Raw genomic sequence first — 22,061 nt, 5'->3', positions numbered from 1 at the left:
GAAGGCAGTTTGTATAAACATTTCAGTCCGTTTTTTGAAGAAATCGATGTAGAATTAGATAGGAAAAACCACACGAGGTTAACGAGGGGGCGTGGCACACAGGAGGATCGGACGAGCAGGGTATGACAATGGGCTTATACTTTTTAATTTGTTTGCACCACATTTACTTGTTTGCACTTTGTTTTGCACTATACGTATACTTAATGTACGTCTGTGCTCTGCATACTTGCTGCGGTTCGCACAACAATCTCAGCCGATATTTCTCCAATCTCCGATATCCCAACTGCTTCTATGATACACAGAGCCAGCCTCATGAGCAACTTGTCTCCAGGGTGACTAAGAACTTACGAAGGTAGGCTATCTCAGAGGCCGGTGATTGATATAGCGGCAGCTAGCCAGCCCCTCCTCGAGACTACTATATCACCCCTTACTCCCCAGCACGACGCATCCATTAAAATCAGGCCAAGCGAGAGCCGCACGGCAAGCAGCACGGCACTCCAGCCTGCTGAACGAGCACATCGATTAATGACTGCACAAGCACCAGGGGATCCTTTCAAAAACAAGCCCTAGCATTTGTGTACTAGTAAGTACGTGACTGTGAAGTGTCACATAAAAGCATCATGCACCCACACAATGCATAATCCTTAATATACTAACCTCCGTGCTCAGTGATCTGGTAGCCATGATATGCTTTGTCTGCCTTTTTTAATTTATTTGCAAATACACTGATTAGCACTCAATCAATTAATTAAAATTTATTAGTTATAATACACTTGTTCAGAGGGGTGGAATGGTGGCACAGTGGTTAGTGCTGTTGCCTCACATGCCTCGGTCAGGGTTCGAGTCTCCACCTAGGGTCCATGTGTGTGGAGTTTTCATGTTCTCCCCATGTCATTGTGGGGTTTCTTCCAGGTACTCCAGTCCCCCCACAGTCTAAAATTGTGCTGATGTAAATTCGAGCTACCACGTTCCCTGTAGGTGTACATGTGTGAATGTGCCCTACAATGGGGGGGCAGCCCATCCTGGGTTGTACAGACCCACAAATCCCTGTAATTAGCTTAGCACACTTGCTACCACGGCACAATGACAAGTCATGTTTACATGTGGGCATTACAACCCAGGAGAAAATTCACATTTGCCACAAATAAAGAAGAGCATTAAACATTCATAAGCTGAGCTTCTCGTTCCAAATGCCGGTACCTAATATTATGGGGTAAATGTAGAAACATTTTACCTCTTCAATATAAAAACACACGCTCATCTACTTACGAATGAGATACGTTCCGAACGGCCGTTCGTAAATTGAAATATTCGTAAAACGTTATTCAACATCATTTTAATGGTATAAGTACAAAGAACTAGGATGCTGGAAGTATGCACGCAAAAAAAATGATGTTGCGGACAGGAAATGGGAGCCCGATGAACACAGTTTGGACTTACGGTCCTCTTCGTTCGTATGTCTGAAAGTTCGTAAGTTGAAAGTTTGTAAGTAGGGGAGCATCTGTATAAGTCCAATATATAAAGAAGGTTTCACATATCATGGTCCTCAATACGAATCACAATACAACATAAGCTAAATCTCAAACACATTGAGAGAGATGGCACAACTGCATGAGACAGTATGTCTAGTTCTGTTGTGTTTTTCTATGATAAAAATCAATACTGAAGCTGCAACCCCCCCCCCCCCCAAAAAAAAGTGTCCACCATCCATAGTCATACATTTCCCATTCTATTCACATTCCCTAATCTGTTATTAATGCCTTGAATAGCACAGGGATTTTGAAAGGGTTGTACTCAAAATCCACCCCCGTTCCTTTTCCCCATAATTAATCCCAAACAAGGCAGCAGTGTGACCAAAAAGTGACAGGTGACTGTATGGTGCCCAGGTGACGTTTCCCAGTCACAGGGTCCACCGCCCTGGACTGTGGGGTTGGGCCACTCTGCCTTTTCCCCAAAGCCTGGCAAGGAAGCTGACCCACAGCCATTTTCGCACCCACTGTAAGAAGAGGCTGGCGCCAGCTGGAGAGCGCATGCCCAGCTTTCGCCATGGCAACAGCAGCAAGGTAGCCGCGCGACCGCCGCTAACGGCAGCTGTCATCTCCTCAGAATTGCCGCCCACCCCCCAGCCGCCCTGGCACACACAGACCCCCCCACACACATACACCCCCACCTGCAAGTGGCTTATTCTGGTTTCTCACCAATGCTGGTGAAGGTCTGTGAACATTTGGAATGGATCCATGTAAGCCGGAAGCTGCCAGCGCAGTAATATATGAATACGTGCGTGGAGTTCATGGTGGCCAAGAATAGAGGTTCGAATCTCAACTGTGCTCCCTGCATCGTGAAGGATCAGCACCCCTCACCTTAGGAGTATGAGAGGCAACAGCCATACCCAATCAGCCACTGTGTTTGCCTTAAAAAATCTTAAGTGGTAAACTTAAGCCTTTCCCAGAGAGGTGAATTTCAACTTCCTGTGCCATAGTGGAGAACTATGACATCATCACTTCCCCATCATTTATGAGTGCAGGGATGGACTATAGGTCACGAGGAATCGGAAAGACGGTGTAATGCCCCATCCTCAGTATCTTTAAACAGTTAGGCAACATCTCAGTAAAGTGTCCAGTGTGCTAATCAAAGGGTCCTTCATTTACTGTTCAAAATGTGTCGTTCTCTCAAACATAAATACCGACCATATCACACATTAAGTGTTAAGGGAACCGGAGCATATTTATGTAACGCCTCAGAATTTATGTAATGTATCGGAAGGGTAATTGTGGGTCTTGTTTTTGAAGAATGTAATTATTCATACATATTTAAGTCTTCTATCACTGCATCTTTAATACTGTCTACCCAAGACAGGGCTGTAGTGACCCTGGAGCCTTTCCCAGAAAACACAGTGCAGGCACCAAAAGGTACAGTCACACGAAGTAATGGGTGACCTTTAAAGCTCGCACCAGCAACGTGGGCTGCGGGTGCTCTGGTGAGGGCCATGAAAGCTCAAGGCAGCACATGTCAGCCATCGGAAAGGCCTGCCATCGGAGAGGTCTGCCGTCTGAAAGGCCTGCCGTCTGAAAGGCCTGCCGTCGGAGAGGTCTGCCGTCTGAAAGGCCTGCCGTCGGAGAGGTCTGCTGTCGGAAAGGCCTGCCGTCGGAGAGGTCTGCCATCAGAAAGGCTTCAGGTTCTAGTATTCACCAGCGCTATGGTTTCTTATGTTCCAATTGACCAATCATATTTGAGTATTCACCAGCGCCATGGTATACGTGTTTATTATGTTCCACCATCTATCACACTGATGTGACATTTTCACAACAACTGTGCTTTTACGGTTAACTGGATTCTGATACATATCGTAAAACATTAAATTTCGCTTAACTCTTAAATAAGCTGGGTATGAAAGATCATACAGCTTGTTTCTTATACAAAATGCTACGGAGATGACGATGTTGGTGAGGTTGATTGGAACCGGCCATCCTGTGACGGTTTTAGAGTACAAATCCTGGATGTGCATCAGAAGTGCGTACCTAGGGAAGGTCATGTGAATGGTGCGCTGCACTGTGGTCCGTACAACACACTTGGCTGTAGAAACGGGTCCAGAAGGAATGGTTCACACTCCACTGCACGTTCAATAAGTATGACATCTGTAGCGACGTGGACCGACGCCGTCACCTATGGAGGGGGTCCACCCGCCTCTGACGCTGGCCAGGTTCCGTACCAATTGAGGGAAATGTGTCACTGGGACAGAAGTGCGACAGGGACTAAGGGAGGGATTTGGAGGGCTCCCGTTAGAAATCCTAATTACTTCTGAGATAAGCCGGAGGACATTCGGCACCAGGCGTAGAATTAAACCAAAAGACGCACCGAACGCTTGTCTTGCCCTTCACGCTTCGCTTAGTGTTACCCTGCCTTAAGCTGCGGGTAAAAACAAACCGATTTGACCACAGTGTCTCCCCTAGTGTTAACGCCATATGTGAGATCCCTGGTAAGGGTATATATTTTTAGTATGTGGGCAGGGCATGTTCTTCAATTGTGGGTCCGATAATTAATTTAAAATAATAATAACAATCAGCACTCCGCTGCCCCATGAGCTAGAGAAAATAATATGTTACGTTTCCTGTGTTTGGTATTCTGGCTACGGTGCAGATCTATATAGCATTAACTGGACTCATTGTCTTTTCATAATCTATAAGCAAGCTTTTAAATTACTACACCATCTGCCACTATTAATTTAAAAGATTTCCCAATTAAAACATGCAAATTACCTTTGCTCTTAATATCGGAGTTAAAACAAGATCGTTATTAGTTGTAGATGTCCACACATCTCATGCTTAAAGTAGACTGCTTGTCATGCACGGAAATACACCCACTTCCACCCACAAGTTACAGCCAGAGTTTACTCAACTGGGAAGCTTAACAGGAGGGTGCTGTGGATGCTGTGGACGTGAGCATACTTGAGATAAGTGGGAACGAGCACTCTGGAAATACTTGCACCGAAGACACGGAAACAGGATTACAACGTGAACATTAAGATAAAATGGCGGTGTTCACGATCTTGGTAATCATTCATTAACTGTAACCGTCCACGCACCGCAGTGTTTTTGCTGAGTTTGCTTGTGAAGAATACCGTTTGTGAAACGAATATTTTTTTTTTTGGAAATTTATCTGGTCCTTCACAACCTCCAGCTGACGCCACTCGTCGCAAGGCATAAAGCGTCAAAATGTTGCTTTGTCGCCATCTGCTGGAGAGAAGAAAACATGCGCCAAATTGCTTCATGTTGGCAATTAAATAGCAAGCCTGATATTGCTAGGTAATGCATCACAATTCCGAGATACTTCAGTCCGTCGTATTATTTCTTCTTCACAGCTGAACGAAACTTTTGATGGCTTTTGATCACAAAGTGATGAAGACACACGTAGATATAAACAGGCGGCCAGTCATTCATGAATCCCTGCCGTTTGAAGTATCATGCACAGATTTCTGCAAAAATATCTGTTGATGCAACATTTGCAGTACAAGGGAAATGACTCTTTTCCTTTTATGCTGCACTGTAATGTAAATTGTGATTAACTTCTCTGGCAGAATTGTGAACCCATAATATGGATTAAACAGCAAGGGCTAAGCGCTGAAGATGCTGCACGTTGAGGACAGGCACAGAGGCCACCAGCTTCCCCCCCCCCTCCATCCACACCCCCACCCTATTAACATTGTGAGGCAGAGTAGCACCAGCAGTAAAGGGACGTTTACCTCACGGGACAGGAATTCGCTCCCATCCAGAAGAATCCTTCAGAGGCCAAAAACCAATTTAGCCAAGGCAGGCGCTCTGCAACAAGGCCATTGTGGCGGTATGGGAGCAGTTAACAGCAAACCACAAAATTTCAGCCAGGGCAGCAACAACGAGCGACGAGGGCAGCAGCGGCACAACACACCTTATAGTGAATCCTGCTCTCCAGGTTTTATGGGCCATGAGTGGAACACATGCGAAAGTGGAAAGACTGCTGCCTGAACCCCCACAACATCCACTGAAGGAATGAACTGTGCTTCAGTTTCATAAAAGGTCATTATCAGGCCTTTTCATTTGAGAGACTCAACACTGAAGCTGTGTAGGGGGTCCATCAAATCACATCACGCCTCCTTGCTAGCAATTTGTCATTTAACTCAATTAATTTTTGTCCTAAGATTGGATCTATATTTAACTCAGAATTTTCACCTACGATTGGATCCAGTCATTACAGTTTCTATTAAGTAGGCACAAATTTCATTTTGCTTCCTACTTGTATTGTTAAAACCATTGCCATCCCATAATGAGGCCTAATCTACTTTGGAAAGTACAGTCTGACACATAAGGGAGGAGAAAACACACACAAAATATATTTAATCCCATCTGACCTTGAGGTTTACATCTGCTTCCATGGCAACTAAGCAAGACCTTTCTCTAAGCTGTAGTGTTATTTTATTCAGCCAAAAATGTGTGTGTGTGGGGGGGGGAGCTACTTAAAGGAGGCAACACTTTTAATATGTGTAATGTGTGTAAGACTGGAATATGGTATTCTGGTAGTGATTCATTACTATGCATACTTGACTATAAATAAGAATGAATTAGTATTGATTTTCATTTCCACTTGTTTTTAAAATACTGCAGACATTGCAGCATTTGTAAGCAAAATGGTAATATAACTTTTAATGACTTGTGATGCAGCTATCAAGTTAAAATCAAATTAATCTAAATGTTTTTCAGTTATATTGCTGTAAACAGACACAAATTTGAGTCTGCTGTATAAGTAGACATGAATATATTGCAGAATTCTGACTTGCTAATATGTGAATGTGACACGGTGTTATTTCAGCATTCAGAATGAGTGTGTCAGGAAAGTGAAGGTCTGCCCCTTACCTCTTTAACAAATCTTTCTTAATTGGCAGGGTCTGCTCCCCTTGCATTCACACATTGACCGGACAGGCACCTCTCTTTGAAAGTCAGCCAAGAATCCAGGAATTCACAGCTGATGTCCACATGCGCCCCAGGATGAAGCTCATCTTTAGGCAGGATGGGTGACAGACCCAGACAGGTTTTAATGAAAACTAGGCAACCTGAAAGTGTTTTAAACACTTTGAAACAAACAGCAAAACCCAAAACTTGTGCTTTTTGATTAGAAGAGCAGCTCTATTGATTTGTTGCACGTTGGGTATTATCACATTGTATGTCATATTTTGTTTTAATATGTTACATTTAAAGCACTTACAGTCAAGGAAAAGACTCTTCAAAACTTCAAAAACAGGACATTGTGGGTAATATATAAACCAATTTTATATTAGATTCTTAAGGTCAAAACTGATTCAACTGTGCGTAACAGGAAGTAGCAGATATGAAGCTTATTAGCTAAATCTGCTGCTGTCTGGAATAAAAGAGACATTGTCTCAGTAGATACATGAGTTTCTTTATCTATAGATACCTGACTGGACGGATTGCGACTCATGTGTCCCCTTCACTCTGTCCCATCCTCCAGAATGACAACATGGACGTTATCCAGTGTGGCCATTTGCTATCAGAGCCTCTGACTGATTGTTCCCTGGCATCCTGGAAGCAGTGATAATACAAAGAGTTTGAGGACAATCTTCTAGACTGATTTGAGTCAGCCGGTATCCCGGGCAGTCAAAGAACGAAGAGGAGAGAGACTGTGATTGTGTTTTGCCTTAGGTAGGTTAAGTGGCTTTTGGAAGATAGTGTCCCTCACTGATGTTTTTTTTCCTGAGAGAAGGGGGACAGTTCACAAAGTAACGCTTTGTAAATGATCTGGAATTAAAATAGCTCAGGACGTTGTGAAACCCACCAAAGAGGCTAAATACTACTCCACTGCATACCTGGGGATTTCATTTCACTTTCACTGCTATTGCACATCAAAGGCTGAGCTCCTGCTTCTTGTGTTGCGTTGAGAAAAGCACCTCGGGGCGGGAAAATTTTCCATACGTCTCCATGAATATCAGCAGTTCAGGTGGATTTGGACAACAGTGTTATGCTGACTCGGCCATTTAATACAAGGCTTATGTGATTTATATGTTACAAATATCCATAGATGAAAATGGGGGGGGGGGAGAAATGAGCTTGAACTTGGCTTCAGAGTGAAACAAGATTCCCATCTCAGTACTACAGAACCCCTCCACCCCCCACACTGAAATTCAGGCTTTGGCAATCAATTGGAATAGCTATTGTGACCATAGCAACACATATTCCTATGGGCAACTACTCCTGTTTGTATGTTTGGAAACACAATTGATATAGTAGAGTCATTTTTGTACTATGTGAATTTTGTGGGCCGGGAGCTTATTCCAGGAATTACAGAGCATGGAACACTCTAAATGGGATGTCATTGCACTGCAGGCTGCACACAGTCATGTATACAATAACACTGGATGGGAAATTTAGGGATACTGATTCGCTCAACCACAGAGGCTATCCTGCTGCGGTCTGAGTCACCATCTTCCTGCTATCAACCATCAGCTGTTGTCAGGGCAATGGTGTGTGTCTCAGTGGGTCAGACCTCTGTGTCAGTGCTTTGAAGGCTGCTGATCAGAATCCTGTGCCATATTTCTGTTGGGCCCTTGAGCAAGGTTCTTAATACTCCAAGGACTCTGGATGAATGGCTGACTCTCATCCCAATCTTCATTCCCACATCTATGTGTGTGTATGGGTGCATCTGAAATCACATACTTAGACTATACATACTGAATTTTGTTAGTAGTCTTCTATGAGACCGTTAATGTAGTGCATTCTGTGTGTATACATGAGTATAGTGTGCATGGACTCAAACTGTGGTCACCGTCTTACATATTGCCTGACCCAGATGTTTATCAATGATGTAGCTTGACCCACATGAAAGTTCAACCAAAAAAAATACATATTTGAGTCAACTTATGTAACTTATTGTTTTCTACTTAAATTTATAGAGATGGCACTTTCTCTGCCATCTTGACAAAAAAATCCTGAGCAAGTGATGTTCTTCATCTCTGGTTGCAGTTCCAGCAGCATTGTGGGATAGCGTGGTATTCAACAGTTGCACACTTAAGAATTTCAGATACCATTTGCCTACTGTCCCGTCCGTATTGAGTATTCGGACATACTGCTCATTTTGCATACTAGATTTCACCTACTACATACCAAACAAGTATGTAATTCTGGAAGCACAGTATGTCTTAAAAAGGGTGGAACGTGAAAACAAGCACATTCCAATCTACCTAGTATCAGTTCTGCTCTTGCTGGATCAAGTCACCATGATCGACATTTCAGATACCATAATGTTTGACTCTTGAATGGCCACTGTTAGAGAATTCAACTAAAACTCTCTATGGCTTCTCTTTTTTTGGTTCGTCTTTGTTGGGCCGTGATCTAAAGACAACTGGGAATGACCCAGCAGCTGCTCAGTATTAATTATGCTAAGTACTCAGCATGTTAACCGGACCTCCTTTCAGATACAGCCTGTTGCATGTTGGGTATGGAAACATGGAGGCGTTTTAACACTGTATCGCTAACGTGTACCTGCCAAACAGGTCTTCTCTCCCAAAGAGCAGAGGTGCTACTGATTTTTTAAACAGTAAAATATGCAGCAACAGAACTGCTATATTTAAATAATACAAATAAAAATACTAGATATTATGTAATGCACCTGAGAGCAGGACATACGTAGGTGTATTACTGTGGAGCACATTGCATGACGGGATTCCAGTTAGCTGACAGTGCAGTGCGCTGGTCGAACTTACGTGGCTGCCTCTGACGTTTCTAACGTGACTTTTCATGCCAGTTAAAAGACGTAATCTTTTTTTTCCTACCAGAAAAGTACTATGGCAATTTATTTCGTAAGTGCTGTTATGTTTTATCACCTTGTTCCGGAAAATGTGATTTTTCTTCATATATAGATAGAGCATCCAGGTGATTTGTGGGTGCTCGTTTTCTCCAACAGACGTTGTGTAGGGAGTTAGAAAAGTGAATAATTCAGCAGTTCAGGAGAGACCACCTGCTGGTTACACCTCTGACAGATTTCAGATGCCTCACTGGCAGGCTAATTAGACAGTTAGAGGGGAATTTCCCACATGGTTCTCTGTCCAATATCTTGAGTTTTTATGGGAACGCAAATAAACGGAACATCGTGCAGGAATGTTTGACACACGGGCGAGTCCAGCAGGCTGATTAGTAGCGGTGTTTGCGTTTTTTCCCTTAGAGGCTCTTATTTGCTGAGTGTTATATATTTTAAACCGTCTTTTTGGTCAAAATACATTTTATTGAACACCTAAGCCCCGTTATACCACGGCCCTTTTTCTGTTGTCGAGTCTGTTTGGGCAGAAGCGTGTTGATTCATTTTCCATAACGAATCACAGCTAGTTTTCTCTTACTTTGCTTAGCTGATAGTTAAATAACATGAAAAAATTACTTCAGTTCAGCTGGATATTTTTCATACCTTTAAACTAGTCTGAGTAGTAATTAATACATTTATTTAATATTTTGTGTGTGTGTCTATATATATATATATATACTATACTTATATAATAATATTATTATAATATAATAATGCTACGGACGACAACTTCATTTTTAAAGACAATAAATAACTATATTATAATTATAATTATTGAATGGGCCTAATACTGTTTTTATTTACGGTCGAGTGTTTTGCAAAATGTGCATTTCATCTTATATGCTTGAAATACCTGCATACCTGCGCCAGTTCTGGCAGCGATAAAGATTACTCTCTGGGCAGTGAAATCAGAGGGACCGGCCAAGTGAGCAGTCAGTCGCGGCGGCAGAGCGCTGAGCTTGTTCACGAAGCCGCCCCTGCAGATGGGCAGACCTTCAGGGCGCCTGGCCGCATTTCATTGGTGACAAGGCGAGACGCCAGTCATCGGTAACCCCGGCTCAACCCCGCAGTGCGGGGCACCTGAGCACGCATATCTAAGTTATATGAGCCCGCCCAGGCAGCTCGGCCGCTAGGACCGCACTTCTCTGCTCCTATCTGGTGAGTGTCCTTTTGCTGTGATGCATAAACTTTTTTTTATTGCTTATAGATTTATATGATACCATTATAGAAGAGAACGGCACCACGAGGGTCTCTGTTAATCCTTTAGTACCAATAAGACCTTGGATAGCCCATAGACTAACCAGATGGATATCACTAAACCTTTGAACCTTAGACCTGAATTGCAAAACTCTGGAACAAAAACACTATGAACTGGCCAGTTACAACCGATGTTTTTTCTGTCGTTTTCTTAGAAGTGAGAGTGAAATATGTCAGCCTTTACTTTGTTTATGTATTCAAACACGGGACACAGGCACGTACTGTAAACTCACAGTAACTGGTAAATAAGTGAATATGATAATGGAATCTCTATTAATAGGAGTGTGTCGACATGACACCTGATGTATGAGGATTCAGCCAAGAGCCAGACACCTCCGATGTAACAGCACGTGATACAGTTTCACTAGTTTTAAATTTTTATTATGATTTATTCTGCGTGTATCTGAGATTGATTTAACATCCTACTCAATGGCTTTTAATATTAAGCAGAATAAATCAGGCCTACTGATATAATCTCTTAGACTGAAAAGTGAGAAAAATAAGAAACAGTAGCACAGTTCAGATTCAGTAATGACAGGTTGTTATAGCGGAAGCAGATGCCGCCCGAGATTTACTAATCTGACATAATCCGATTACAGAGACTCCTTCCTAGCAGAAATAAGCAAGTTGTAAAGTGGTTTATGCTGAAAATGTCTCCGCGGCAGTTTGTAATACCTTCCGAGCAACAGTTCAACATAGACCTAAATAGGTTATTTAATACTAATGCGTTAATTCTTTAGTTCTGTTTCCTGATTATATCCAGTTAAATTGTGAGTAATTTCATGATTACTATATATAGGCTAGATATATTTGTGCCTGAGTATGCATGTGTGTTTTTGTGCTCGTGTATAACTAAGTAACATAGCTTCCGTTGAAACTGTCGTTTCAAACAGCAATGAGATAACTATTTGATGCCAGCAGCCTTTGCGCCAAATCCAGTTACTCATCTTGCCCAGCAGCAGCCTGTAAGGGTGATCAGATATTTTTAAACACAGCACATGTGTAGTGTGAAGCCCTGGCACAGTTTGTCACTCATGAAGGAGGAGCGTTACAGCGAGAACGGAAAAGCAAAACGTTGGCGAGGTTTTAAAGGGATTTCTCACGGCATCGCGCACTGTCGGGAGGAGCGTCTCGGCATCCGATCGACAAACGGAAATATAGGCAGACAGCGAGCTATAACGATATAACATCACAAACATCTGTTTTTTTTTATCGAGCTCAGACTCGAGGTGGCTCCCATAAACCCGACGATTCTCGCGTCCCATGTTACTGATCAGAAGGCTCACTGTAAATATGGCAAATCTGAACGGAGAATCACCTGGACGAAAGACACACCCACCGCCACGGCTCATGCAAGGAGGACAGGGCAGTTGAAATCTAGATCCGTTTGTCTAAGCCTAGCCAAGAAGTACAATTTCATAAGGACCCAAAAACATAGCAAAGTTGATGGATGGGTATTGAGATGACTGAGTCTTGCACTGTTGGCTTTGGACTGGGTCTCTAATTGATGGCATGTGGGTGGTACCAGGACCCTCCATCAAAGAGGACAAATGCGTATAGAACAGGGGTGGGCAATCTTACCCAGAAAGGGCTGTTGGGTTTGCGGGTTTTCGCCGCAGCTCCCTAATTACGTCACTAATTAGAGGACTGATTGGCTGAAGAGTCCTCACACCTGGGTTTGAGCAGCTGACCTAAAGGCTATCCAAAAATCTGCATACACACCGGCCTGTTGTGAATAAATAGAAAATGTGCAATATAAAATATGCAAGTCATGGTCTGACTGCCCATCAGGGAGCCCCTCTGAGACTCCCTGACACAATTCGAACCCTAGCTTTGGGGTAACCTGAGGGATCTTTTAGTACCATTGCCTGATTTACTGAACCTAAATGACTCCTGTAAAATTAATGAATGCTGGAGGTTTCATGTCCACCCAACTGGGTGAAGGTTAGGGTGTAATCGGTATCATCTCCGAGTCAGCAGCCCACACGGGGAAGCATGGCGGTGGTGCGAGACAGCCAACCACTGGGGGGGGGGGGTTCACATTACACGGAGGAAGTAAGGGGAGATGCCAGAGGTGCCAAAGTGTCCTTCTTTGGTGTTTGAAAGACACACTGTGCTTATGAATTGTAACCCAGAATCCCCTATATATGGAAAACACTCAGAAGATCCGCAGACAGGAGAACTTTTATTTTGACAGGCGTTCATTCAATATCAATCTACATAATGCTTCAATATTTAAGCCAGTATATCAGCCAATTCCAAGTTCGTCTGTAGAGTGAATATATCCACACTGATGCAGACCTTGTGTCAAAACGCCAGTGCCACACTCAAAGTGAGTTATTTATAAAAAAGAACAACGTAGAAGCCGTCCAGGTTCATACTTGATTATTGTTAATCTTATTGTGTTAATATTGTTGATGAATTAATGGTGCATAATCATCTAAGACAGAATAGTGCAGTGTTTTAAAAGATTCATTCTGGACTTTGTTCAATGGAATATATAGGAAATAGGTGTAAATATACCCATTAATTTTAAAAAGCAGTTACTGAAAAGAAAGCAGTTCTTCAAAAGTTTCTCTGGTGCTTGGGAGCCGGGGGATAATGAGAAGCACTGGTGCATTAAGAAAGTTCTTCAGTTTGCACTATGTTACACAGGTATGTAAGAACAGCTGGTTTTCAGCTACCAGACTTTATATCCAAGCCTTAGAGGTGTACAGGTCACGTTTGTCTGTAAATTATGTCATGGCGACTGTCGGGGATCTGAAGTGGCAGGCGCTGACAGCTGCACAGCTGTCTGGTTGTGCTCTGAAGATCATCCATGTTTCCTCATCACTGCTACTATTTTAGGTTGTGCCGACCACCTCCTCCAATGGGTCTGGCGCTACTCATTTTTAGTTTGGTTAGAACATATTGAATTACTATGGAAGCCCATTTCCGCCACCGGGGAAAAAAATAATATTAAATTTAAGTCGAAATTTCGAGATAGTTCTCGTTATTTCGAGATAGTTCTCGTTATTTCGAGATACTATCTCGAAATTTTGACTTAGTATCTTGAAACTACGGAAGCCCTGAACCGCATTTGATGAATTTTTTTTCTGAGACAAGTCATTATTTCGACATAAGTCGTTATAATGAGATATTGTCTCGTTATTTCGACATAAGTTGTTATAACGAGATAGTAAGTTGTTATTTCGACATAATGATAGGTATAAATTATAATACATTTATAGTGTGCCATGTGCTATCAGCATCAAGCACATATATCCAGTGAGCGTGCTTTTTGCTCAAGAAGTCGCGATCATAGCGTTGGAAAGAGTTTAATCATGGAACTGTGGATTCGTTTTGTAATTCTTTTTGTAAACGCTTCGGGCAATGTAATTCTGTCCTGGCTCACCGGTCAGTGTTATTCTGATTTTCAGTTCGGATGTAGATGAATTACCCAGGCAATGTTTTAGTAACGAATTACTGGAATGTAAAATGTTATGAAATGCTACACACGATAAGTTTATAGGCGATTTATGACAAACGATAAGAATAATATGAAGCATATTAGTGGTCTACATAAAGTTAACATCAGTAAGGGTTAACTTGGAATAAAAGCACAAACTATGTAAAATTCCCAGAAATACATGGGTCGTTAGTGTACCAAGTAAGCTACTGATGTTAACAGTGTCAGTATATGACTTAATGCATTCTTTAATATTGGCGCAAAGCTTAACATGAGTTATGTTGAAATGACTTTTGTCGAAATAACGACTTATTGTCTCCGAAAAAAAATGTATCAAATGCGGTTCAGGGCTTCCGTAGTTTCGAGATACTAAGTCGAAATTTCGAGATAGTTATCTCATTATTTCGAGAAGTTGAAATTTCGAGATAGTTATCTTGTTATTTCGAGATACTAAGTCAAAATTTCGACATAGATCTCGTTATTTCGAGATATTATCTCGAAATTTTTAGTTATCTCGAAATAACGAGAACTCTCGAAATTTTGACTTAGTAGCCTATCTCGAAATAACGAGAAGTCTCAAAATTTTGACTTAGTATCTCGAAATAACGAGAACTCTCAAAATTTCGACTTCTCAAAATAACGGGATAAGTCGAAATTTTGAGAGAGTTCTCATTATTTCGAGATACTATCTCAAAATTTCGACTTATCCCGTTATTTCGAGAAGTCAAAATTTCGGGAGTTCTTGTTATTTCGAGATACTATCTCAAAATTTCGAGAGTTCTCGCTATTTCGAGATACTAAGTCAAAATTTCGAGAGTTATCTCGTTATTTCGAGAAGTCAAATTATCTTGAGATAAAGGGATAACTAAGTCGAAATTTCGACTTAAATTTTATATTATTTTTTTCCCCGGTGGTGGAAACGGGCTTCCATAAATTACAGATGCCAACCTAATTCTCATGTTTAATATTCTTCTCTAGCCATATTCTGTTTCATGGCCCATACTTAACACAAAAAACTCCCGTTATATTCAAATGAATAAATTGCCTTAAAATTATGCTGCGTTATTCACTCACTCTTCGTTTAATTTGGTTTCATTAATGTAAGAAACTACCTAGAAGCATTACATCTATTCAAGTGTAAATTGTAATTTACGGTTAGTATATTATAAAGCATAAGTATTCAGTTGTAAGTCATAAAATCCCTTTTTCCTACACTGATGAGATCTGCGAGTTTTTAAACAGAGCTGGATCCCACGTAGCACTCATACTTCAGGCTAGCATCTGCCTGACTTACACAAGTGCCTAGTATATGTGATCTTGCATAAACATCTTGCCAATTAGCAAATGATTTGAGTATTACATCTTTTAGATGTAACTTGCGTACGTCGGGCAGATGTATGTGTGCTATCAGGGATGTTTGTCATTGCTGAAGAAGCTGTTGGCCTTTCAACCGAATAATAGGAAGGTTGCCAGGAAACAACATGATCCACTCACATTTCGTTCCCTTTTGGAAAATGCCTGGACAGCCTTTGTTGACAGTGACACATAACAGGCTGCACTCACTTGGTCGGGCTATTGTCCTTTGGCTCAGTATTGTCTACTGGCTCAAATCGGATCAGTTTTTGACAGTCCTGGTGAAAGTGTGAATATGATGTTACTTAAATATGCAACAATGTAATAACCTGGTGACCCAATGAGGAGGCTTCTTAGTTTTTGTTTGTCATCTATGCTAAAAATGCTGCTTTGTTTTGTTTGGTGAGCATTCCCAGGCAGGAGTTACATGGGATTGTCACAGAAGCTATTGACATGCTTGCTCTACATCAGTGTTTCCCAACCCAGTCCTCAGGGATCCCCAGCCGGTCCATGTTTTTGCTCCCTACCAGCTCCCGGTAGGAGCAAAAACGTAGACTGGCTGCAGGTTCCTGAGGAACAGGTTGGGAACGACTTCTCTACATGAATGATGAATATATGAGATGGATGTAGTTCCCCACCTTCTACACCTGGTCTGTATCATAGTCAGGATAACTAATTTCCTCTGTCCACTCCTTCTCCACCTCTGTTCCATGGTTGACCCAGCCAGTTCAGTCCATAGTCCCCCAGGATTACAGCCACCCTGATCCTCTGTTTCAGATCCACCATGGAAGAGGATGTCCTGATGAAGGAAAGGCTCCAAGCCATCACTGTAAGTTGGGGGGAGGAGTATTGGACGGTTCTTCAAGGATTCATTTTTACTTATAGAACAATTAAGGTGCCACTAAATTCAAACGTCTGAGTCAGAAATGTATTTATAATGTGAATTTATACCTGCCCTTGATATAATGATTGAGAAATGGAGACGTGACAGAAATAAAGATGTTGTAATCCTGTAATTCTGTCAAAGGACAGAAGTAGCACCCCAGTACATTTGCAGCCAATGTCATGAAATAATAGAGAAGGGATCTTTCCGCTAGAGGCCTGTTTGCTTCAGTTGGCATTGAAAGTTTTCAGTGAGGCCAGCCAGCCTTACAGGGATCAAGTTGAAAATGCCTTCTTGCACATATATGGCATGAGAATGACAAGCTTCAGTATGCAAACCTAACATCACATCATAATAATGCATTTGTCCATTTGCTTCTGCAGGATAAGAAAAGGGTTCAAGAAGATATCGTGAGGAGAAGACTGGAAATTGACAAAGAGAAGTTAACGCTTCAGTACCTGAAGGTAGGAGTCTGAGGGGCTGCATGTTGGTCCTGCGGCTTTGGGGTTGTGGGTTCAGGTCCTACCTGTGTACCGTGTACAGTTTGGATTTTATCCCTGCGTTTGCGGGATTCCTCCCACATTCCACAAAAAGTGCTGTTTAGGTACGCCAGTGTGTGCGTGGGCCCAGTGGCACTATGATGGTCTGGCCAAGGTGAACCCTGCTTTCTGAAACTGGCTGACTGTCACCCTGTGTTGGCTCACTCTTTTGAAAGAACCATTCAAAATAGATGCATCAGACTTAGATGAACCGGCGAGCTCCTTTTAAACACCAGCTGCAATATACTTCAGCGTATCATACCTTTTGTTTTTGTTAATAGGCAATAGCATTAGTATACCGCTAACCCATCAGTCAGTAATTCTCACAGCAGCGGAGTCGGTGACCTCCAAAAAAGCCGTAAAACCCACAATACAGTCGTGTTTATGTCATGTTTTTCTGCTTATTAAATTTAAGTGTTTCCAACACAACAGTAATAAAATAAAAGTCTAGCTTTAACATAAATACTAAAAGAATAGATCGCTTTAATCGCTGTTACAGTTGGGTATGGGCACGTGGTCTTATTTAGAAAACATACAAAAAGAGGCTCATATAATGTTTAATCATTAATTTTGTATTTGTCCAAGTAACAAAGCAAAGGAATGATAAGCTGCTTCAGTCGAAAACTGAATTTTACCTCTCATTTAAAATAAAATGCAGGGTTGGCAACTTTGGTCAGCTACATGGAGTGAGATTTTCTGTTCTCTGTTCTGCACACACATTTACATGTATGTAAGTTTTATTACCTTGTAAATAGCCTGTAGGGTTTGCAAACTGCTGTGACGTTTTTGATGCAGCTAATTTTAAGTTCAGAATGGAATATAGATTTGCCGTAAGATTTCTTGCGTGAGAGTATGAAAGAGTTTGCAACCATGAACACGTACATTTTTTGTTTCACCTGAATTGATTTGCAGAGAAAATAACCATATACAGTTGTCAAAAAGCGGAAACTTTGACCAACATGAAATCACCAATAAACGACTTCTATTTATTCAACATTTTATAAAATGCATATTACGTTTAGAAATTTCCAGCTTTACGGTTTCAGGACAGAACAGCCACTCTGTTGTGAACATTACAGGTTTTTAAGTATTATTAGTGTAAGGCGGGGAGTTGTAGCTGCCCGTGGGTGGATGTTAATAAAGATGATGGACTTGGAAATATATCGACGGCTAATAGTTTTTATTGAGCGGGAGCCTAGAGCTGGGGAAGAGAACAACCACCGTCCTCACTGTCCGATACCAACTCTCCGACCCACTCCCGCGTCTACGTCATCAGCCCCTCCTTTTCAGAGGGTGCAACCAATATAACAGTCCCTCACGGAAACATGCAACATACAATACAAGGAACTTTAACAAACGGCTTCACATTAGTGCCACCGTGGGAAAAGAAACGTCCACGTTTCTGGCTTATATAAAGCAATAACATCCTTAAACCGGACAAAACAATACACAGATTATTCTTTTCACAATATAACTTAAATTTACAACAAACAATACATGGTCTAAAATAAATAACAGAAAACAAGTAGCTGTTGTTCTTTTGCTACTTCACCACATAATCTTTAAACCTTGCAGGCAATTTAACAGGCCTGCGACCTAATGGTCTAGGGTCCACAGTCAGGGGTACAGTGTCCATGTCACCAGGCTGTGTGACATTAGCCTGTCCAGTGTCTGAGGTCAATGTCAGTGGGGATTGCTCCGAAAGCAAAGACCTAGATGAACTCCCACTATGGACCTTGCCAGTAAAAACAACAGAAGGCAAGTTGTTCTTGACAGCCAGTGTAGAAGGACCAGAAGTACCCGTGGGTACTTCCCTGTCAACAGGCTGTGCTGTGGGAAATGGTGCATCCGGGGCTGTCTGGCCAAGCTGAGAAGGGGAAGACAGGTAAGGTTTAAGGCGGTTATGGTGAACCACTTTCGCCGTCTTCGCAGGAACTCCTTTCGGCTGAATGGCATACAGTACAGAATGATCACCATCTGACTGGACATGTCCTGTTACAATATAAGGTCCTTTCCAACGTGGAGCCAGTTTACAACGGGAATGAGCAGGATCATTCAACCAAACCAAGTCTCCAACGTTGTAGGTGGTATATTTGGCCTTTTTGTCATACTGAGCTTTCTGCTGCTCATGAGCATGTTCCTGGTTCTCTTGACGGAGCTGGAAAGCAAACTGCAACTTCCTGTAAACAGATGTGGCATACTCTGCTGGGGTGCCGGCAGAAGCGCTGGAAGCTTCAGCAGGACAGGAAAATAATAAATGCACAGGCAGTCTAGCCTCACGTCCATGAACAAGGAAGAAAGGGGTGTATCCGGTGCTACTATGTACACTAGTGTTATAAGACAGTTGAACTGCACTTAACATGGTATCCCATGGCTCTGTTTGCTGATACAGACATTTGCTCAACTGGTCTTTTAGGGTGCGATTAAATCTTTCAATTAAACCATCTCCCTCAGGATGATAAGGAGACGTCCGGGTTTTGGTGACACCCAACCTAGAGCATAACTCCTGGATTAAGTCTGCTTCAAACTGACGGCCTTGATCTGTATGGAAACATTCTGGGACACCATGTTCCGTGACATACTGCTCAAATATACATTGCGCAACCGTTACAGCTCTTTGGTCTTTCATCGGGTACAAGTTCACATACTTGGTAAAATAGTCTTGAATAACAAGAACATATTTATGACCTGATGGTGACACAGGAAGCTCAGTAATGTCAGCTGCCACTTTTTCAAACGGGCGACTGGCATGAATAGTCTGCAGAGGAGCTACTCGATGGGGGACTGGCATAGATCTTGACTGACATGGAACACACTGCTGGCAGTAGTTCTCTATGTCTCTAGCCATGTAAGGCCAGTAGAAATGTGCCCTAGCTCTTGCAAGTGTTTTCTTGTGGCCAAGGTGACCTACAGTGGAATGGCCATGTAAAAACTGTAACACCTGGGGGACAACTTTGCTGGGAATGACTACATGCAGAGTAGGCGGCTCTTTTGGTGTATTACAGGCAAAACGGTAGATTTTGCTATCCTGTAAATGCAGTCTATCAAACTGTCGCCAGTATACCTTAAGCTCTGCCGAACCTTTCTTTAGCGCCCAAGCTAAAGGTCTCTTTCCATCCTTCAACCACTCACTCACCGTCCTCAGCGTGACATCATCTTTCTGACACTGTGCAATATCGACCGACAAAGTCTGAGAAAGGTCGACCACAGCATGAACGGGAAGAGGGGTTGTGCGCAAAGAAATTTTCGGCCCTCCTGCCAATGAGGGATCAGGAGTAAGCTGAGGAGTGGCGTCACTTTGAGCCGGGCGTCGGGATAGGGAGTCTGCATTTGTGTGCTTAGCACCCTTCCTGTATTGTATGACCCAATCATACTCATCAAGCTCCAATGCCCAACGTGTCCTACGTCCTGTTGGATCCCGATCGATAAGCATTTTCTTTAACCCTAACAGTGGACGATGATCGGTAACAATTACAAAGGGGCGCCCTTGCAAGTAGTGTGAGAAATGTCTAACGGACCAAACAATAGCCCACCATTCTCTATCAAAAGTGGACCAGTTGCGCTCGGTTGCACTGAGCACATGACTGGCATAGGCTATTACCTTGTCAACACCCTGTTGTTGTTGAGCAAGAACGGAGCCAATGGCATGGTGAGACGCATCTGTATACAAAACAAAAGACTTACTGAAATCAGGATAGGTGAGGATAGGCGGAGAAGCTAAAACATGCCGGAAATGCTGAAAAGTGTCCTCGCATTGTTCACTCCATGCGAATGTGGCATGTTCCAACTCTGTGGCGCAGGGATTGCTGGGATTGCTGCGAGGATTGCTGGGATTGCTGCGAGAGAGTGGTGTTGAGCTGCAGCGATTGTTTGGGATTGTTTTTTTTTTGAGTGTTTTGAGTGTTTGTGTGCTTTACCTGTTTACGTGGGTGGCTGTTTATTTCTATTTATTGTTCTTATTTCGGTCAGCGTGAGTGCTTGTCTGTCCTGTCTGTTAATCAACAGCGCGATTATTACCGACAGAGAGCTGCGGGTGTCGCGTGCGCGGCGTTTTTCTGTCCGCGTTTAAACTCCGTAACAAACACCCGCGGGGCGATTATAACTAATAACATCTAACGTCGGTATCGCTACCAAGCGTCGGAAAAGGACAGTTGCTCCTGAGCTTTGCTCGGTCGCCAGTCGGGGCCGGGAGGACATTTTCCACTTTTTTCCCGCTCCGGCAGTAGCCTGCTGTGAGGGGGTTTTTGTGGTTTTTCGACCTCCCAAGAGCAACTTCGATTTCGCCTTGTTTTTAGTTCATACTTGGTTCAGGCGGAAGTTCTTCTGGTAAGTAGTAGTAAGTTTATCAGGTTTAAAATTTTTAATAAAATAATAATTAAGTTCCGTTTTAACACAAGTAATAACTTATTTTAGTGTACTCCGCACGTTACTGCATTTATTGTTACGCAAATTAATCTTTATAGTTAAATACACTATATAAATTTACTGGGCTGGGAGTACGGGGTCATAGTGAGTTAGTTAATTATGGGGCCAGCTCAGTGTTGCGTTTGCAAGATGTTTGCCCTTCTGGACGTTAGTGTCCAGTCGGACTTCATCTGCGAGCGATGTAAGCTAGTGGACTCACTCATGGTCAAGGTTCGCGACCTTGAGGAGCAACTGGCTCGCATCCAATGCAACAGTGAGTTAGATGAGCTAGTTGATACGCCGTTTAGGGAGACGGTGTGTACGCCACTAACGGGGGGGAGGGAGAATGAAGAGCAGAGAGGTCGAGAGAGCTGGGTGACCGTAGGTCGTAGACGCAGGAAAAGGCGTACACACGTTACAGAGGCGGCATCACCTGAGGTGTCTGTGTCTAACAGGTTTCAGGTGCTTCCAGCTTTAGAGCCGGAAGGGACTGGGGAAGCAGGTGGGCCCTTGGGCACTGAGGAGCCCCCTCCCCCCAGAAAGAGGGAGGTTGTGGTAGTGGGGGATTCAATTATTAGGGGAGTAGACAGTTATGTGTGCACGCGTGATAGAGGGTCCCGTACGGTGTCTTGCCTGCCTGGTGCCCAGGTAGGAGACCTTCCAGATCGTGTGGACAAGCTTTTGGCCCCAGCTGGGGTGGATCCAGTTGTCGTGGTGCATGTTGGCACCAACGACATAGGCAAGGGTAGAAGGGCTGTTCTGCAGGATAAATTTATAGAAGTCGCCAATAAGCTTAGAAGCAGAACGTCCATGGTGGTATTTTCCGAAATACTCCCCGTGC

General features: G+C 42.8%; 2 protein-coding genes and 1 long non-coding RNA gene across 8 annotated transcripts in view; 1 reads left to right on the top strand and 2 right to left on the bottom strand.

The window, feature by feature from the left end:
* The window catches only part of plppr5a (phospholipid phosphatase related 5a), a 72,380-nt gene extending 65,870 nt beyond the window's left edge, over positions 1-6,510 (bottom strand). The window contains exon 1 of one of the 2 annotated variants that reach the window (XM_072704252.1): positions 6,384-6,510. Coding sequence is in view for 1 of the 2 variants with exons in the window: in XM_072704251.1 (XP_072560352.1) it covers positions 6,384-6,430 (47 nt within the window). In the remaining variant the exon portion in view is untranslated. The remainder of the gene's footprint in view (positions 1-6,383) is intronic. The other variant, XM_072704251.1, reaches the window with a different exon arrangement.
* The window catches only part of LOC111858458 (palmdelphin-like), a 45,159-nt gene that overhangs the window by 7,284 nt on the left and 15,814 nt on the right, over positions 1-22,061 (top strand). The window contains exons 1-3 of one of the 5 annotated variants that reach the window (XM_023840249.2): positions 7,051-7,187; positions 16,172-16,223; positions 16,661-16,741. In XM_023840249.2, coding sequence (XP_023696017.1) covers positions 16,179-16,223; positions 16,661-16,741 — 126 coding nt within the window. In that variant the 5' untranslated portion in view covers positions 7,051-7,187; positions 16,172-16,178. Of the gene's footprint in view, positions 1-7,050; positions 7,188-10,250; positions 10,495-16,117; positions 16,224-16,660; positions 16,742-22,061 lie in introns of those variants that run through there. The other 4 variants (XM_023840251.2, XM_023840243.2, XM_072704247.1 and 1 more) reach the window with 4 other exon arrangements.
* On the bottom strand, positions 17,980-20,452 carry LOC140581474 (uncharacterized). Its single transcript, XR_011984558.1, has 2 exons — positions 20,418-20,452; positions 17,980-19,041 (listed from the first exon to the last, which is right to left on the bottom strand). It is a non-coding gene; the product is annotated as an uncharacterized lncRNA (long non-coding RNA).

This window comes from Paramormyrops kingsleyae, chromosome 21, assembly GCF_048594095.1.
Source record: "Paramormyrops kingsleyae isolate MSU_618 chromosome 21, PKINGS_0.4, whole genome shotgun sequence".
NCBI classification, from domain to species: Eukaryota; Metazoa; Chordata; class Actinopteri; order Osteoglossiformes; family Mormyridae; genus Paramormyrops; species Paramormyrops kingsleyae.
Note: the sequence above shows the minus strand (reverse complement) of the source record. Positions and strands in the feature narration are given on the sequence as shown.